General features: G+C 39.7%; 1 protein-coding gene across 3 annotated transcripts in view; it reads left to right on the top strand.

Moving 5' to 3' along the window:
- The window catches only part of cdk14 (cyclin dependent kinase 14), a 192,045-nt gene that overhangs the window by 61,211 nt on the left and 114,373 nt on the right, over positions 1-16,461 (top strand). For all 3 annotated transcript variants that reach the window (XM_084358544.1, XM_084358546.1, XM_084358545.1), the window contains 4 exons: positions 5,383-5,477; positions 6,104-6,183; positions 11,607-11,701; positions 15,429-15,491. In XM_084358544.1, the coding sequence (XP_084214670.1) occupies positions 5,383-5,477; positions 6,104-6,183; positions 11,607-11,701; positions 15,429-15,491 (333 nt within the window). The remainder of the gene's footprint in view (positions 1-5,382; positions 5,478-6,103; positions 6,184-11,606; positions 11,702-15,428; positions 15,492-16,461) is intronic.

Here is a 16,461-nt window from a genome sequence, read left to right on the forward strand (position 1 = left end):
GTAGGGAATGAAAAACCCCTTGCCACTTCACTTTTTTTAAAATCTGGCCCTTCTAAAAAAATGTAGTTGAATAGGCCTGACCTAAACCAGTACAACTGAAGTGGGTTTCTGTTACTTTTAAAAGCCAAAACAAAGTTTTTATCTTTTTTTTCTTCCTCTTTCTAATAATACTTTGACTTCATGAGTAATTAATGAATGCTTGCTTGATTACAAAAACACAGGGGTGTTGCTGTTTTGTCTGGTATGATAAGTAACTTACGGTGGCTAATGTTAGCTAGTAGTAGCAAACTTTAGATAGTGTACATTCTCGTGTGAGTCAGTAACATAGAAAACATACCACACCTCATCTGAGACACACAGTGTGTTGCCCAGTCCAGTTCTCTATTGCTCGTAGTCAGGCTACCTACTGATGTATTGATGATATTTACCGTTAGGAAATGCTCAGAAACTTTTGTTTTCTTTTCCAGATTTTCTTGAAATTTGGTTTAACTGGAAACTTAGCTTATGTTCTGTGACTGTACCGTTTAAGCTTAGTTCTGTGAGACAACCTAGACAAGCCTTGAACATATATAAACTGTCAGAACTTCTTTTATTCACATTATGACAGCTACACAAGAGTGTAGAGATCTGTTAATGGGTGGGGAAATGATTGGAACAAAGAGCACCCTGACCACAGTGGAAGTTAGGCCCTTGGTTGGAACAACATTATTGGTACTTGAAGCATATAAAAACAATGGAAGCCCCAAATGATTATATACATATTTCAAGATCAAACCCCACTAATGACAACTGTAGGATGCCCTTGCTACTTGGCTTGGCTTTGACATGTTAACGGATTTTCAAATGCTGTCAAATCTCCGATTACATCTGTATTTCTCAGGTCTTTTGCTTTTGCAGCCAAGCTCTTTTTTTTCTCCATCTGAAAGAAATGTTCCAGCCTGTTTCCTCCATTCCCTCACACAGTCAAATGAAGGCTGTTGCAAGATTAAGGAAATCATGTTGTTTGTACAACATGATTTCCTTAATCCTCCAAATGAGATTTTCAGGTTTTATACTTATGTGGTTTTTTTTTTAGTTTAGTTCCAAATGTGAAAAGAATAATAAATGTTCGCACAAGTCCAATTTACTAAGTGTGATATGAGGCTTTACTGATTGCCTGCCAGCATCGCTGCGACACACTAATTAATTGTTTCAGCCATGATTATGAAAATGGGTAAATTTTCCCTTTCATTGCTCTTTTGTTTCGACAGCCCGACCAGCCGAACTCTTAGATTTCACAAACAATCTCATGGATTGAAAAATAGGATAGTGGTCTTCTCTTCGGCCATCAGACTTGAAGAATAGCCTTGCATGTCTAGATGCTTGAAGATAATGGATTTGAATTGGCATAGATACTTTCTGTGAACACTGCACTCATGTCTTTTACCCAATAGCTCTATTTCAACAGTTTTGCAGTCTCTTGTGGTAAAATACCCATATCTGCGAAACTATGATGCTAAAAAAATCTCTTTTTTAAAATCTCTCACTCTTTCTTATCGGCAAAAGCTAATGTAGGAGTCTGTTAGGTAGCAGGCTTTTTGTTTTCAGTCAGAGCAGTCAGATCTTAATTAAAAGGACAAATGTCATCTGCAGCAGACTGTATCAGCTGTAGGCAAGACTTTAAAAGTCTGTGAGGTAAAACTATACTGTATATACTCAACAACCATAAGTGAAATGTGTGTTTTTGTTGTTCAGACCAGTGTGGCCACTCTCTGTAGACGAAGGATCTAACTGATCATGTCGTCAATTTCAGGGGAATCTTTCATTTAAAATTTCATGCATATCACATTCTTTGGCTGAAGTTCTGCGTGAAGATCTTCAGTATTTGAAGACATTCGATTTTTAAAGGGGAATTTCAGTGTTTTTAAACCTGGGCCATACATTTACATGTTTTGGTGTGTAAATGATTCAAACTTACCAAAAGCTTTGGAATCAGTCCAGTGGATCGCATCAGCTGGCAGCTGCGAGACAGCTGCATCCGCTACAATGTGATCCCGTGAGGCAACTCCGACAGTCAAAGTTACATCCACTGAAGCTGCTAGTTTTTGCCACTGACAGGCTGAGGTTCATGCAAGAGGTGAGTTGGAGAAATGAGAGGAGTTTACCGAGAAAGAATTTGTCTCCACAGTCATGGCTAAATATTTAGCTGATTCTGACCATCGAGATGATTATTTAATGAAAAGGTCTATCTCTGTAGGAAATGTTTCTGTAATGTTGGCAGACAACCTCTGCCTGCCAGTGGCAAACACATGCACGTTTAGTGGACGTAACTTTGTCTGTCAGAGTTGCCCCAAAGGATTATATTGTAGCCATTGCAGCTGCCAACTGATGCGATCCACTGGACTGATTAGCTTAGATACCAAAGCTTTTGGTAAGTTTGAATTATTTACACACCAAAACATGTAACTAAAGGGCCCAGGTTTAAAAATACCAAAGTTTCCCTTTATTTCAGTGTGTCAGATACCTTTAGGTAACATTTTATGTATTATATTGTTCACCTTTTTTTGTTTTCTGGTTGTTACTACAGGTTGTGATCATTAATCTTGCCAACATTCAATACAGTTTAACTGTACTAACTTGCAAGCTAAAGCAGTTTAAATAAGGGGAAAAATTCAGACTTGATAAGCACATTTGAAACTGCATTCACATAAACAGCAACACAAGTAAGGCGGAGATGTCCTTCTCAGGTTTTTTTTGTTTTGTATGCAGTATTTGAAATGTACAATGTGATGAAACCTACCTGTTTCTCCCACTGTACATATTCCCCTTGTTTGATCATTTACTATGGCAAATAATATTTTTTTAGCCAGCTGTTGTAGAAAGCAATCCTATGTTGCTCAGAAATATTCCTGTCTTAACTGACAGTATGTGGGATCCTTTCATTGAGCATACTGTAGCATTAGTTGAGGTATACATTAACAGTTGTGAGCGTCATAGAGCGTCATAGCCTGTTAGAAACAATGTAAAGTGTGGGATTTTGTTTATTTTAGTTAGATTTTTGCTTCATGTTTGATGAGAAAGATTTGGTGGTGTGCAATTGTTTATTTATTTTCCTCTTTTTTAAAAACTGAATTCTGTACGTTTGATTCAGGTGTGCTGTTATTGTTCCATGTGGTTCCATGTATAATGAGCCATGGTGATGGTATTGTATGAAAAAAAAGGAAACAGATACAAAGAGGGGAAGGTGTGGAATGGTCGATGAAGACTGTTGTAGATAGTTTGTGGATGAATAATGCATTAGCAGGGAATCTCTTTGTAGTCCAATCTCAGCGTCACTGAGAGAGAGGCAACATGAGTGTCTCTGAGAGGTTCTTCAGGCCAGCAGGAGGGGAATATCTTGCTGTCCAACTGAGCTGTTTCACAGACTGAGTTACATTTCCTGTTTGATCCCAGGAGGAAATCTAATTGGTTTAGAGAAGGCCTCAGAAATGCTGAGCTTTATAGAGCTGCTAAGGATTATCCATTCATGCATTTTGTTGTTGTCAAATGAACGAGAGAGCTGTGTGCCAGTGCCTTACTATGGATTCAATCTAAGCAGGCTTTGAGGTAGTGCGTTTACACTGGAAAAGTGACTACACCAAATATACTCCAGTAAAAATAAGCATTCATACTGAAAAACACGCCATTTTTGCTGTCAGTGATCTCTAATATCCCACAATGCAATGACATGGAGGACAAGGTTAATAAATGACTAAGCAGTGATGCTCAGAGGGTCCATCTCAGAGCCAAAAAGTGATACATTTACTTTCTTTACCTGTTTTTATTCATAAAAGACACAATACTCAGCTAGAATGAAAATCAGTATCCTGGACAGTATAGTACACATTATATACAGTACTGTATGTAGAACACAATACAGTACATTTTTAATGATGACCTGGTTAACTGATTGCTCTCAACACTAGGTAATGGGCAATGGAATGGTGGTTATCTTGTTGCTAGCTGTTGCTGTCTAAAGCCCAGTTTGCACAGACCTAGAATTACCTGGAGACCTCTAGTCATTTTTAATACTTGCGGCAGAAGTATGTGAGCTTAATCCTGTGCATACTGGGTTAGGGTCGGGTGTCCGTAAATTGTAAAGTTAAATTCCAGACTGGGTTGGCATATTACCAACCATATTCACCAAAAACACGGGTCCTGTGATAATATTAGTCCAAAGCGAATCGGCATGTCAGTGATTTGAGGTCGTTTTTCCTTTTTAAAACATGTGTTTCCTGGTTTTAGAAAGGCTGAAAAGGTAAGAAGTTTGATCGTAAATCATATGTATGCATATGGAAAATATATAGATCAGCAGTCAACAGCTGTGCTGTGAGAACGGCTACAGTGACGTTTAAAAGTGATGACAGAAGGTTAGGAGCAACAAAAGGTCATATTAAAGTGCAGTCTTAGAGCATCTGTTACTTCATGTGAATGAGCTACACATGTGTATTTATGCTTGTAACACATGCGGAAAGTGTGCAAATCAACTCTAAACTGTATTAATAATGTGGCTGCTGAAGAACAGACGCATCGTCAGTCACACATTTTGATGAACTGCCAAAGTACACAGAGTAAGATACACTTAAGTGATCAGCAGTAATCCCCACACACAGCGACATGCATACAGGTTACCATGGTTACCGAATGATTTGAATAAATATACTGTACATGACCGATATGGATTGCCTAAATCAATACACAATCAGCTGATGGATTTAACAGTGGTATAGTTTTAGAAATCCTACTACCCATAAAGAAGTGTAGTTGTCTGTTTGATTTCACAATCCAAACGCAACATAACAGCGTCCTGAAGTGACCAAGAGACCAGCTGCTCGTTTTTAAAGCAGTAGTCAGATTGATTGACACCTTTCAGCCCAACCAAACCGCACTAACCTGGCAACACACCAGGGTTCCTTTGAAGTGAACCAAACAGGTAGGCTGCAGACGCACCCTGTCCATTGATCAGCCACGTCCCTCTGCAGCAGCCAGTACGTTTAAGTTAAAGTTAAAGCCGAGCAAGTTTCTTCTTTTCATCTCATTCGGGTAAGAACACATCCAATTCTGGGCCTCGTTTCCTCCGAGCTGTTCTTACCTCTCTCTCTGTGAAATCTCAACAATGAAAAGTGTCTAAAAGTTGTGAGCTGACGATTAAATGAAGGATATTCTCTCACATGAAGGCTTTGTGAAACTCTCTCTCCTCCTCGCTGACATTGCACCTCCCAGATGATGCAGTGGGGAGCCTCCAGATTTTAATATCTCTCATAGACTTGTAATGTCTTCTGTGAAATCCTCCGAGATTTCTTTTCTGGGTTAGTGAATTCATCCTTTTATATTAACTTTTCATATCTTTTTCTTTTTCCTCAGCCTACAAGCCCCAAGTTTGGAAAGGCTGATTCTTATGAAAAGCTGGAGAAGCTGGGAGAGGGTTCATATGCGACAGTTTACAAAGGAAAGAGCAAGTAAGTAGTGCGTGCATGTTGAATCAGTCCTAATCTAGTTACTCTTCTTTAGAGTTCACAAGAGCCACTCATGCAGCCACTGAATATTACATTTAATTATACAGGAGCAGTGCTGTAACTTAATGAATTCATTAAATGGAACGGCAATAACAGTTACACAGTCTGGTTTTATGTAAATAATATTTTCTCCTCCTGTAGAGCTGCAAATCCCACACATGCGGTGTAATTTCTTTTATTATAATCACTATAGGATGGATGTTTTTATGCTCTGATTCAACAGTTATGTTCCATTTTTTTATGGTGTGCTGCGTTTCTGTTTTCCTAATTAAATTCTAGCATATGAATCGTTCACACACTGAATGTAAGAAACTACACAGACTTTAATCATCTCTGCCATGTTGTTAGTATGTGTGCTCCTCACTATAACAGCTTTGATTGGTGAGCTTCATTCAGTTGTAATCCTGTGGCCTTGTCCCGGGTCTCACTCCACTGCCGCTAAATTACATTTCATTGACTTAACAATCCTTGCTGTTCTCAGACTTCACTGATTTTAATAGATTCTTTTTTTCATGGTGCCAAAAACCACAGAATTACCATACTTTGTCCGTCCCGTCTATTGTTGCCAGGGTGAATGGGAAACTGGTGGCTTTGAAGGTGATTCGTCTGCAGGAGGAAGAAGGGACGCCCTTCACAGCCATAAGAGAAGGTAAGAGGTTCAGAGGTGGAATGGAAGTGCTTACATATGACTGGAATACATAAACGGACTGAAGTGAAATTATCATGACAAAACTGATACTTTAAAAGTGCTCGGGCCCTCCCATGCTGCCTCTTTATTATTTCTTCAAAGGAGATTCATGTGGAACGTGATTTGAGGACACAATTTGGTGATTTGTTGGGCTCAGCCCCACTCCCAACGCATCAAATACAGAAGCTTGGTCCATTGTCCAACGTGTCAAACTATTTCTGGAGGCGCACCTCTAGCTAGGGTTAGGGTTACTTTATTGGTCTCCACCAGGGAGAAATTTGTCTCGGAGATGGGAAAGAAGTTGCAGCACAAAAATGACATACAATAAAAAACAACATGCAGTACAAACGTACATCAGGTTAAAAGTCAGTGGTGGAATAGACACAGACTCACACTGGACGATCCTACACATATACTGCCATAAAGCTAGTTACAAGCTAGCTAGTAGTATAAAAAGTGAGATAAGTCCTGGACACAGGACTTAGTTATCCCTGCTTTCTGCTGGGAACATAAGATACTTAACTTAAGTTACGTAATTGAACATTCATACTTATTTTAACCCAAACCATGATGCTTTCCTTAATAAAGTAGTTTTGGTGCCTAAACCTAACCAAACTGCAACTGTTTCACAGTGTTAACAGTCCAAAACTCATCGTCTGCACTCAGCCATAAAGAGATTTGTAGTGTGAAGTATGTGGATGACACCACCATCACTCAGCTGCATTATAAACCATGAGAGTTAATATCTGGAGGAAATGAACAGTCGTGCAGAGAGGTGCACAGAGAACAACGTACTGCTCAGTGTCAGCAAAACCTAGGAGCTGATTGTTGATTTGAGAAAGAAGGAGGCAAAGACACACAGCCCTGTCTACATCAGTGGAGCTGAGGTGGAGCAGGTGAAAAGTTAGGTTCTATGGAATTACCATCTCTGAAAGCCTATCGTGGTCATCACACGTCACCACCCTGGTTAAATAAACTCAGAAAAGTCTCTTCTGCCTACAGAAAATTAGGAAGGCTAAATTCCTGAACCAGAACCTGGTTGACCAGATGATGAAGCAGCTGCATTCCCCAGGCTATGAGACTCCTCAATTCATCATCAACACTCCCTCTTCTAACATAGACGTAGCACAAAGGACTCAAACGTAGTTATCTTCTTTAAACCCTCATGTTTTAAAGAATAAATAAATTACCTTGTAATAAGTGAACTGTCTGTCAGCAAGCTTTATTTTGAAAGTCTAACCAGGTGTGTAGCATTTATTATTGCTAACTTGAACATGGAGCCCTGCACATGCAAAATTGACACCAGAGGGGTACCTACAGTGTACAGTGTACAGTGTCAGGTTGAAGCTTAGAGCCACTGACCAAAGCTGGCATAGTTTGGCAGTGAGAACATGCTGTCGAGGCTCAGACATACAGGAAACTCAACCAGCTCAAGGCATCGCCTCATGGTTAGACCCTCAAGGAGAGAAGATCAGGATCAAGAACAACAATCAAAGTTCCCTTAAGCCTGAAGTGCATTTTGCAGAGTAGTGAAAACTCATACAAGACAAATTCTGCATGTTTTGAATCTCATAGTTTAATTGCTGCTGTGATTCCAATAATGGTAACACTACATCAGGGCCTTCTCATATTTTATCTGAAGAATATCAGCCTTTGCCATCAAACAGAAGATTTTACTCCCACAGGCTGGACTGAACAGACTGTAGAACTCTCTGATCCTCAGTCTGTCAACAGTTCAGTCACCGTTTGGGTTCTAAGTAGGCCTCAGTGTTCCTGTGTAGACTAAGCTCTGAATGTCAAAGTCAGTAATCACACTAATTGCACTTTGTTGTTATGTTAAATGTTGTGTGTGTGAAACAGTTTCTCTGGGACGCAACGTACAATACAAATTTCAGACAAATATTCTGATAATAAAAAGAAATCCATCACAATCAATATTCGTCTTTAATACATTTGGATTTGTCATAGTTACATGTATCATAGTTGTCTAGTTACAGTTAGTTAATAGTTACAGGTTTTTGTGAACAGGTGTGTCCAGCTGGTGACATCTGCATCAGTGCAAATGACTGTGTGCTCCCCTGCTCAATAGATTTAGACTTCAATTGTGGAATACACTAATATATCATCAACATTTACCAATCATGTCTTTGTAATGTCATAGCTCAGCAGCTCGGGAAAATACTTACATTGGAGAAGTTTGTCTTTCTAGCATGAATTTACCAAAAGGATCCATTTAACCGAAACCAAATTGTCCAAACTTAACTAATTATTTTAGTTCCCTAAACCTAACCAAACAGAGACAGAAAACTGAAAAGAAACTGAAAATAATAAGGGATCTTAATGTAAAAATAATAAGTGAACAGTATATGAACCCCACTTGTCTGCCATATTTAACCCCATTGCCCCATAGACTATATTGAAAATCTCTTAACAATAAGATTCTGAAATTCATGTCACTATTTAAGATACCAAAAAGCAGCTGTCTCCATTTTTCATAGTAAGGCTCATAATTAAGTATTCAGTACATACAGCACCATAGCCATCCATCTTTTCAAGGATTTACTAGAAATCATTTTCAAAATGTAAGTTATTGTTGAGGAACAGGTTAAATCTATTTCACTGACAGATTGTTTTTCTTCTTAATTACACTAACGCTTTAAGGCTGCAACTCAGTTATTTTCATTATCGATTAATCTGCCAATTATTTTCACGATTAATTGATTTAGTCCATAAAATGTAAAGAAAATAGTTAAAAATGCAAATTTTTAAGCACAAAATGACATCTTCAAATAGCTTCTTCTGTCCAACTAACAGTCCAAAACCCAAAGACTATTCATTTATTATCTGATAAAAGACAAGCAGCAAATCTTCACATTTAAGAAGCCAGAACCAGCAAATGTTTGACATTTTTCTTTGAAACATGACTTATGTAATTAATTGATCATATTTTGTCTTTTGCTTGACTCATCGATTAATCGCCTAATCACTGCGGCTCTATTAGGGGCTCAATAGTACAAATAAATGACTTTTTGAGATGTACTTTATTGCAGTAGATATTCCTAAAGGACATTGACTTCTAAAATGCTTGAACATTGCTAGAAAGATGCAGTATGCCCTTAGTACATCCCATTCTGCTAACCTGTTGTCTTAACAGCAGCACAGAGCTGTCCAGGCTTGGTTCGTCCTGTCAGTGTGTATGTGAAGCACTTGAAGGCCTTCAGTTTACTGAAACACTCAGCTCCACACACAGAAGTGGTTTTGGAATTTAGGTGAGAAAATAATTCTCTGTTTGATGAGTGAGAGCCACAAGCCACTGACACACACACACACACACACACACTCACGTACACACACACGTTCCAAACTCTCCCTATGAGTGTATCAGAGAGGCACTTCTAAATTGAACTAATTCAGCAGTTACTGAGCAGGAAGCTCCCAGTGCTGATATGTGAGCAGCATTACAGACTGCTGCTGAATAAAGTAATATATCTAGAGTAGAGAGATCTGATCTAGATGTAGAGATTTGAGCATATGTGTGTATATGTCTGTGTGCTTATTAAAATGACACACACTCACCCTCATTACTAGAGCTGAGGGGGGTGTATGTGTGTGAGGGAGGGGTTGGATCTTCAAACGGTTACACGATCTTTGAGGTATTTATAGTGCGAACCTCCTGCTTACTGAGAGGACTCCTGCCTTATCAGATTTTTTAACAACCTTTAGGTACTCAGGATGAATGTATTCATGAGGCTCCATCACTCGCCGGCTCTCTGAAGATTTGTCTGTCAAAGCTCCCCTCTGCCCTTGGAAAAAGAACTTTGTGTTTGCTAAATTAATCACATTGGCGACCGTCTGAAAATCCCATTTTTGCCTCATAATAAAAGCTGTGCTTATGATGCTGCTCTCATTCTGTCCCAGTGAAACTGTTCACTGTGTAGTCTGACTGTGGCCCGATCAGTTTTCCTGTCAGCTGTTTATTTGCCTGTAAATTTGTCTCTGTGGTTGCAGGAGAAGCTTTGCAGTTTGTTGCTCGAGTATAATCACACTCTGTGATTAAACTTCTGCAACATTTGTGCCTTGAACAGGCTGTGTGAAGGAGAAAACAAACTGATGACTTATTATTACGTCGGGGCTGCCCCCGAATAATCAAACATGTTTGATATTAAGATTTAAAATCTGGATGATTACGTCTGTACATCTTGACAACCACATCACCCAGTGACAGAGGCATCCCAGAGCAACTGTTTGGTGTTGCAAAGAAAAATTCTAGCCCTTGAGGCTAATATTAGCTAGCACACTACTGTAGACAGGAGTAGTGTGTATTCTGAATGCATTTATCTTTTGAAGGTTTGTTGCTAACTCAACCCACAGTTTTTACTGGCTTAAACTCAACCTCAGTCAACCGTGACAGAAATAAGCCGACCAATGAGCTGATGATCTTTAAACATCAATACCTGATGAAAAAAGTTTAAATTGAAAATGTAATTGAATCATAACCTGAAAATTTAAATTAACATCGCACTATGGATTTTGAGAACCATGACGCCCCTAATTACCTCCACCAAGGAGGTTATGTTTTCACCCGTGTCTGTTGGCTGGTCGGTTGGTTGGTCTGAGAGCAGGATTACACAAAAAACACTGAAAAGATTTCCATGAAACTTGGGTGGGTCTCAGCCCAGAATAGACCCCATTAACCTTTGATGCAGATTTGGATAAAGGGACAGATCCAGGGTTTTTTCTGTTTCTTTAACATTGCACTGTAGATAGGGTGCTTTTTGACCCATTCGTTAATTTCTCTGAGAAAAGTGCATGATGATAAAAATTAGGCATATTTACTGTCTATGATCAGGTGATCTGAAATGATGGTATGTTTTATTAAGAGGTGTAGAATCTCATCATGAAAAACTGTGCAATTTCTGTAAACCTTTGCTCACTGCACAATGTGTTATTTTTCTCTCTATCTGCACAATCCTCCCAGATTGTTCTCAAAGCGAATCACATGTGAAAGTCTTAACAAGTCTGTCCCAGAATGTGCTGATCACACCCAGCCTCCTCAGCACGGCTGTGGGAAGCGTTGCCAGTAAAGTAATGGGCAGTCTGATCTCCCTAACACATCATCTCCCTACTCTACTTATTAACAGTGTCTGTTACATCATAGTGTTGACAAGTGAGTGTGAGAACGGCCTCAGTAAATCCACCTTGTGTTTTCTTTTTCTGTTTTAATCTTTTCTTAATCCCCTGTATTTATGTACTGAGGCTTACACAGGCCCGTGTTGCATCCTAATGATGCAGATAATGAAGTCATAGATCATAGCAATTCCTCTGGTGTCTCAATATGTGATTCCCATTAACTCTCTCTGCCTCTGTCTGTTCTGTCTCTGCAGCATCTCTTCTGAAAGGCCTGAAGCATGCCAACATCGTGCTCCTCCATGACATCATCCACACCAAGGAAACCCTGACTCTGGTCTTTGAATATGTGGTGAGGCTGCACACTGCCATGCTGAGATCACCCACTTAATCTCTTTGTGGACAGTCTGTAGACGTCTGAAATTATGTAGAGAATCTGTTTTTAGTGTTTGTTCAAAAATAAAAGAACCCCGCAGCTTTAAAGGGCGCAGAGGTCAGCGCTCTCTCTGTGTCTTGCGTTTGATTGATTTGACCTCAGTGTCTAGCTGCTGACTGAGTTTCAGTTTTTAATACTCTGCCCACAGACACATGAGCTGTGGATATTTTGATTGGCATGCTCTTGTTTATAGGGCACTTGAAGAATGTTAAAGCAGCCTGGATTTTTTCCACTCTTTGCTCGGTGCCATAGGATGGCAGCCAGAGGAACCAGAGGCTGGTGTGTCTGTGCCCAGATTAGGAAGCCAGGCGGCCATTTTATAGGAAGGTCACCGTTTCCATAACTGCCCTGACGAGTACTGTGGACACATATGACAGCAAAGGACTTTATAATGATGTATTTATGGCCTAGAGGAAAACTTCCTGCTAGAAAATGGAGGTGACCACAGTTTACAGTTGGTAACTAAAGCATGCAAGGAATAGAGATGTCCTTGGCTGATCTGCAAGGTCGGTGCTGGATCTGATCATGTCCAGAAACTCTAAGGTATATTTGTAAATTGATCAGTATTGGATGTTTCTTAGCACAATTCAGTTTAGTTGTTTAGGTTAAACCACTTAACTCTGGGTACAACACCTGACTGTTTCTCTGTTAACCAAGTCTCAGCTAGAGCCCAGTTTATATATCCTTTTAAAGAAATGAGAAGTTATTGGGTTTTGGATTTTATATGATGCTGATAGATCATTATCGGGTACTCCCAAATCTTGATATTGTTATTGGCCAAACAAAAGTCAGAATTTGACTTTTTTGGCAACCACTGCAGCTCCCATTGGTCTACAGGAATGACAAGCCGCAGCACTACTTATAAATCGATCTAAGAGCTTAGTAGTTCTAGTGCTTCACTGTGCTTCAAGAATTCTGATGCCTGCATATGACCTAAGCAAACGAGACCATCAGCCAGAACACTGGCTTTTTCCATATAGTTATTAGAGTCATTCTTAATGCCTGTTCCTGTGTCAGATTCCCTGTGGAGTTATAACACAGCTAAACATTAGCTTTCTCAACAAAATGACTATAACCAAGCAACCAGTTCTTTTAGCTGTAGGCTACAGTTAGGCTAACCTACTGTAGGTGTATGAATGGCACTTAAACAATGTTAACTTTGTCTTGTCATCATCATGTAACAGTTATAAGTCTAAGTTAGCCACCGTAAGATACAGTAACTCATTGTCATGCATCCTGCAAACAGCTGTGTTTAAAAAAGAAAAAGTAGTGTTAAATATATGCTGTGTCTTTCTATCGCTGACTTCCAAACCAATACACACAGAGGCGGTGACAGCTTTTGTCCCCAGGAGCCATCATAATCTCCCTCCTACCTGTGGTGCTATTTATCCAACTTGATTGTTTAGGTGGGAACTGCTGAGTTTTGGAGATATCGGCTGCAGAGATGTCTGCCTTCTCTTAAATATAATGGAACTAGATGACTTATGGTGCTCAAAGCTCCAAAATACATTTGAAAAACTCAACACTAATGTCTCTTGAAACCATGACCCAGTTACTATTATCCAGTACTGAGCTAGTTAACGTTACAGCTCCAGCAAGGAGGAAGTTGTGGAATGTTTACATCCCACACTGTCACATGCACAAGCCTCTCGTCCACGAGTAGATGCATGCTTCTGTCTGTGTTGTGAGACGGAGTAGTTCAGTAGAGACAGCGTAGTTCCTACGTGACACTGCTCACAACAAGGTCTGTGGATTATTTTGAGTAATGGGGTCATGATTTCTGGAAAGTCTTTGCTGTTGACTTCAAATGCATTTTTTTTTTCACGCTTTAAGCACCACAAGCCGAGTGCCATCGAGTTCCATTAAATTCAAGAAAAGGCAGACATGCAAGTAAGAGGAAAAACTGTAGATTTGAAGATCTGAAAATCTGGCATCTTCAGTCATCTCCACCAGTCATGTGGTCCTTGTCCCCCTTTATAAATCTGTCAAGCGTCTCTCTGCTCAGCTTCCACATACATTTTGTCTTCACCACAGCTTTCTGGACAGAAATGGATAACGGTAAATCTACAAAGTTGAGAACAGACCAAATCCTCTGTTAACCCTTTGCATATGTATCGACTGACGACCACTTTTGATGGTCACATTGATATTCAGGTCAATGTTTGATCTTAAAGTGCTGAGCGAGGCCAAATCGCTCAACCAGAACAAGCTTACTCAGCTTTCCATCACTTCTGCATTTAATGAGACAGAGCAATGCCCCCTGTTGGTAGATGAAACAACCGCAGAGGTTCAGCTTTTGAAGGAGATTTGTTGAGTGGAGCTCAGTGGGTCATGTTTGAATAAAGAATAAGAGATCAGATTGACTTTGGAGTTTAAACAAGGCGGTCACTTAACCCTCCTGAAGTGGGTCAATCCCTCCTGATTATTTATATTTTTGAATCCTTTGAATATGAATTCACTTCCTGGTGACTAATGGTTATCTATTTGAATAAAATGTTGCATTCCAAGCTGTGAAAATGTGTTGGATTGCTGGTTGGCTTCATGTCTATTCATCATCTCATGTTCCGAGCTGTAATCAGCCTGTGCTGTTTTACATACAGAGAGCCTTTCAACCAGAATAATCAGTTCATTTTTCTCCTCTCAGAGCCTAATGATGATTGACAGGCAGTGGGTGACATACATAGGGAGAGGGCATAAAACAATGAAATGTATTACAGAGCGATAAAGGAGAAAGTGTGAGATGGACAGGCATGTTGGAGCATCTGTTTGAATTATTCAGCAGAGGAGACTCTGGGACTGTGGGAGATTCATCAGTGTGATTTCAGATCCACTGCCTCCTCCAAACAAAACACAGAGGTGGAGGGCAGGCCAGTGGAACACTGCAAGTCACATGAGTCAGATGGTGACTTTCTGATAGAGACGACATCAGCTCAGCTTCAGAACAAGTCACCCAAAGTCTCAAGTAAACACTACAGAAACTTTGATTGATGTCAGACAGGAAAAGCATACACCTGCCCACAAAGAGTTTTTTATTTTATTTTTTTTATTTGGAAATGTCACATTATCACAGACATGTCCAGTTATGGTCTCTTTCTCCTTACATTGAATAGGATTGACATCCAACCCAATCACCAAAATAAATGTTGCCAATGTACATTAATGCAAACCACAGATATGTTGCAACTTTACATTTATTTAGTTTCAGTTTTCAATTTCATGTTATGACAATGATGTGCTTATGGTCTGGTTTTTGGCACAAAATCAGGTTTAGGCTTACCTGGTTGTGCTGCCACAAACACAGCTGGAATTTTTATAATATCCAGTGGTTTCACTCTTACAGATGTTGAAATGCTGTCTGGAACAGTGGTCGCTGGCTTGCCAGCTCACAGCTCATATACTGTACATGTGATCTTGACATGATATGACACTTAATGTAGAATTATTGATATGACACATGGGAAACGTACACATTTCAACATATTCATAATTTGCAGAAATGTAAAATGCCAACATTTTTTCCTGTCCAACCACCATGGCACCCTGCTCTTACTAGATTCACAGTCTAATCCATAATTTGTCAGTTTTAAGACTTTCTCATGTTAGCATGTTAGCTAACATTGTGCTCTTTTGCTTTATTTTACAGCACACAGACCTGTGTCAGTACATGGACAAACACCCTGGGGGTCTCCACCCAGACAATGTGAAGGTACAGTATGTATGATCATGCTAGTCACAAGGCATTTAGTGTCATTAATACATCATCTTAAATGTTATAAATGTGTGGGCAACAACAAGTGAGACGTTGCTACTACAAGATTCAGACAGCAGTGTAACCATGAGAGTAGAGTTGCAATGTAACATTTTAGTAGTCCTCGGTCGACTCTAATGGTTATTAGCCTGGGGGTTGGGACCCATCATGGGGTCACAAGATAAAACTTCAGGGTCGCATGATGAAGACGTTTTAGAATAAACCACTTGTCTAGTCCACATACTCAATTTAGCTGTTCAATGTGTCCAGATTTTAAAGACTCCATTGTCACTGGCTATCTGCAACACAAGTGCTTCAGTTTTTATCAGTCCACGAGGATATATATCTGCAACCAAAACAAAGTGTGTGCAACATTAATAATATGAGAATTAGTGACACAGGGTGCAGACAAACCGGATGTTGCAAGGAAAAATTCACTAGCATGCAGTGGTGAAAAGTAAGCAGGAAAAAACAGCAGCATTCCACTAGTTATGAATTATACTCCTTTTTCTGTTTTATTTTGGGGCATGTTGTTTTTTGTTTTTTTGTTGAATACCAATAGTTGAGAGGAGACAGGGAACAAGAGAGACATCTGCACCAAAGGTCCCCAACTGGACCCAAAAAGGGCGTTGTAATTCACAATCAGTGCCTTCACTTCTATGCAATGGGCACACCTCGTATACACCCTCTTACACACTTTATTGTTATTACTGTATCTCCAATCACTGTCTTGCAACCAAGTGGCATCCCTCCTTCTATGCTGCCTGTTATTCAATCTTACACTTATGTAAAAAAGATACCTTTTCTCTGAGAGAGGTCAGTTCCAGCCTCCCTCTCTCAAACTGGCTGGACATTGTTCAACCTCCCAATTTCAATTTCAATTTTCATAAGAGGAGATTCATGATGAGAAGCAAGAGCATCTCTGGAG

The sequence above is a fragment of the Pagrus pagrus genome, assembly GCF_965226575.1.
Source record: "Pagrus pagrus genome assembly, chromosome: 7".
Lineage (NCBI taxonomy): Eukaryota > Metazoa > Chordata > Actinopteri > Spariformes > Sparidae > Pagrus > Pagrus pagrus.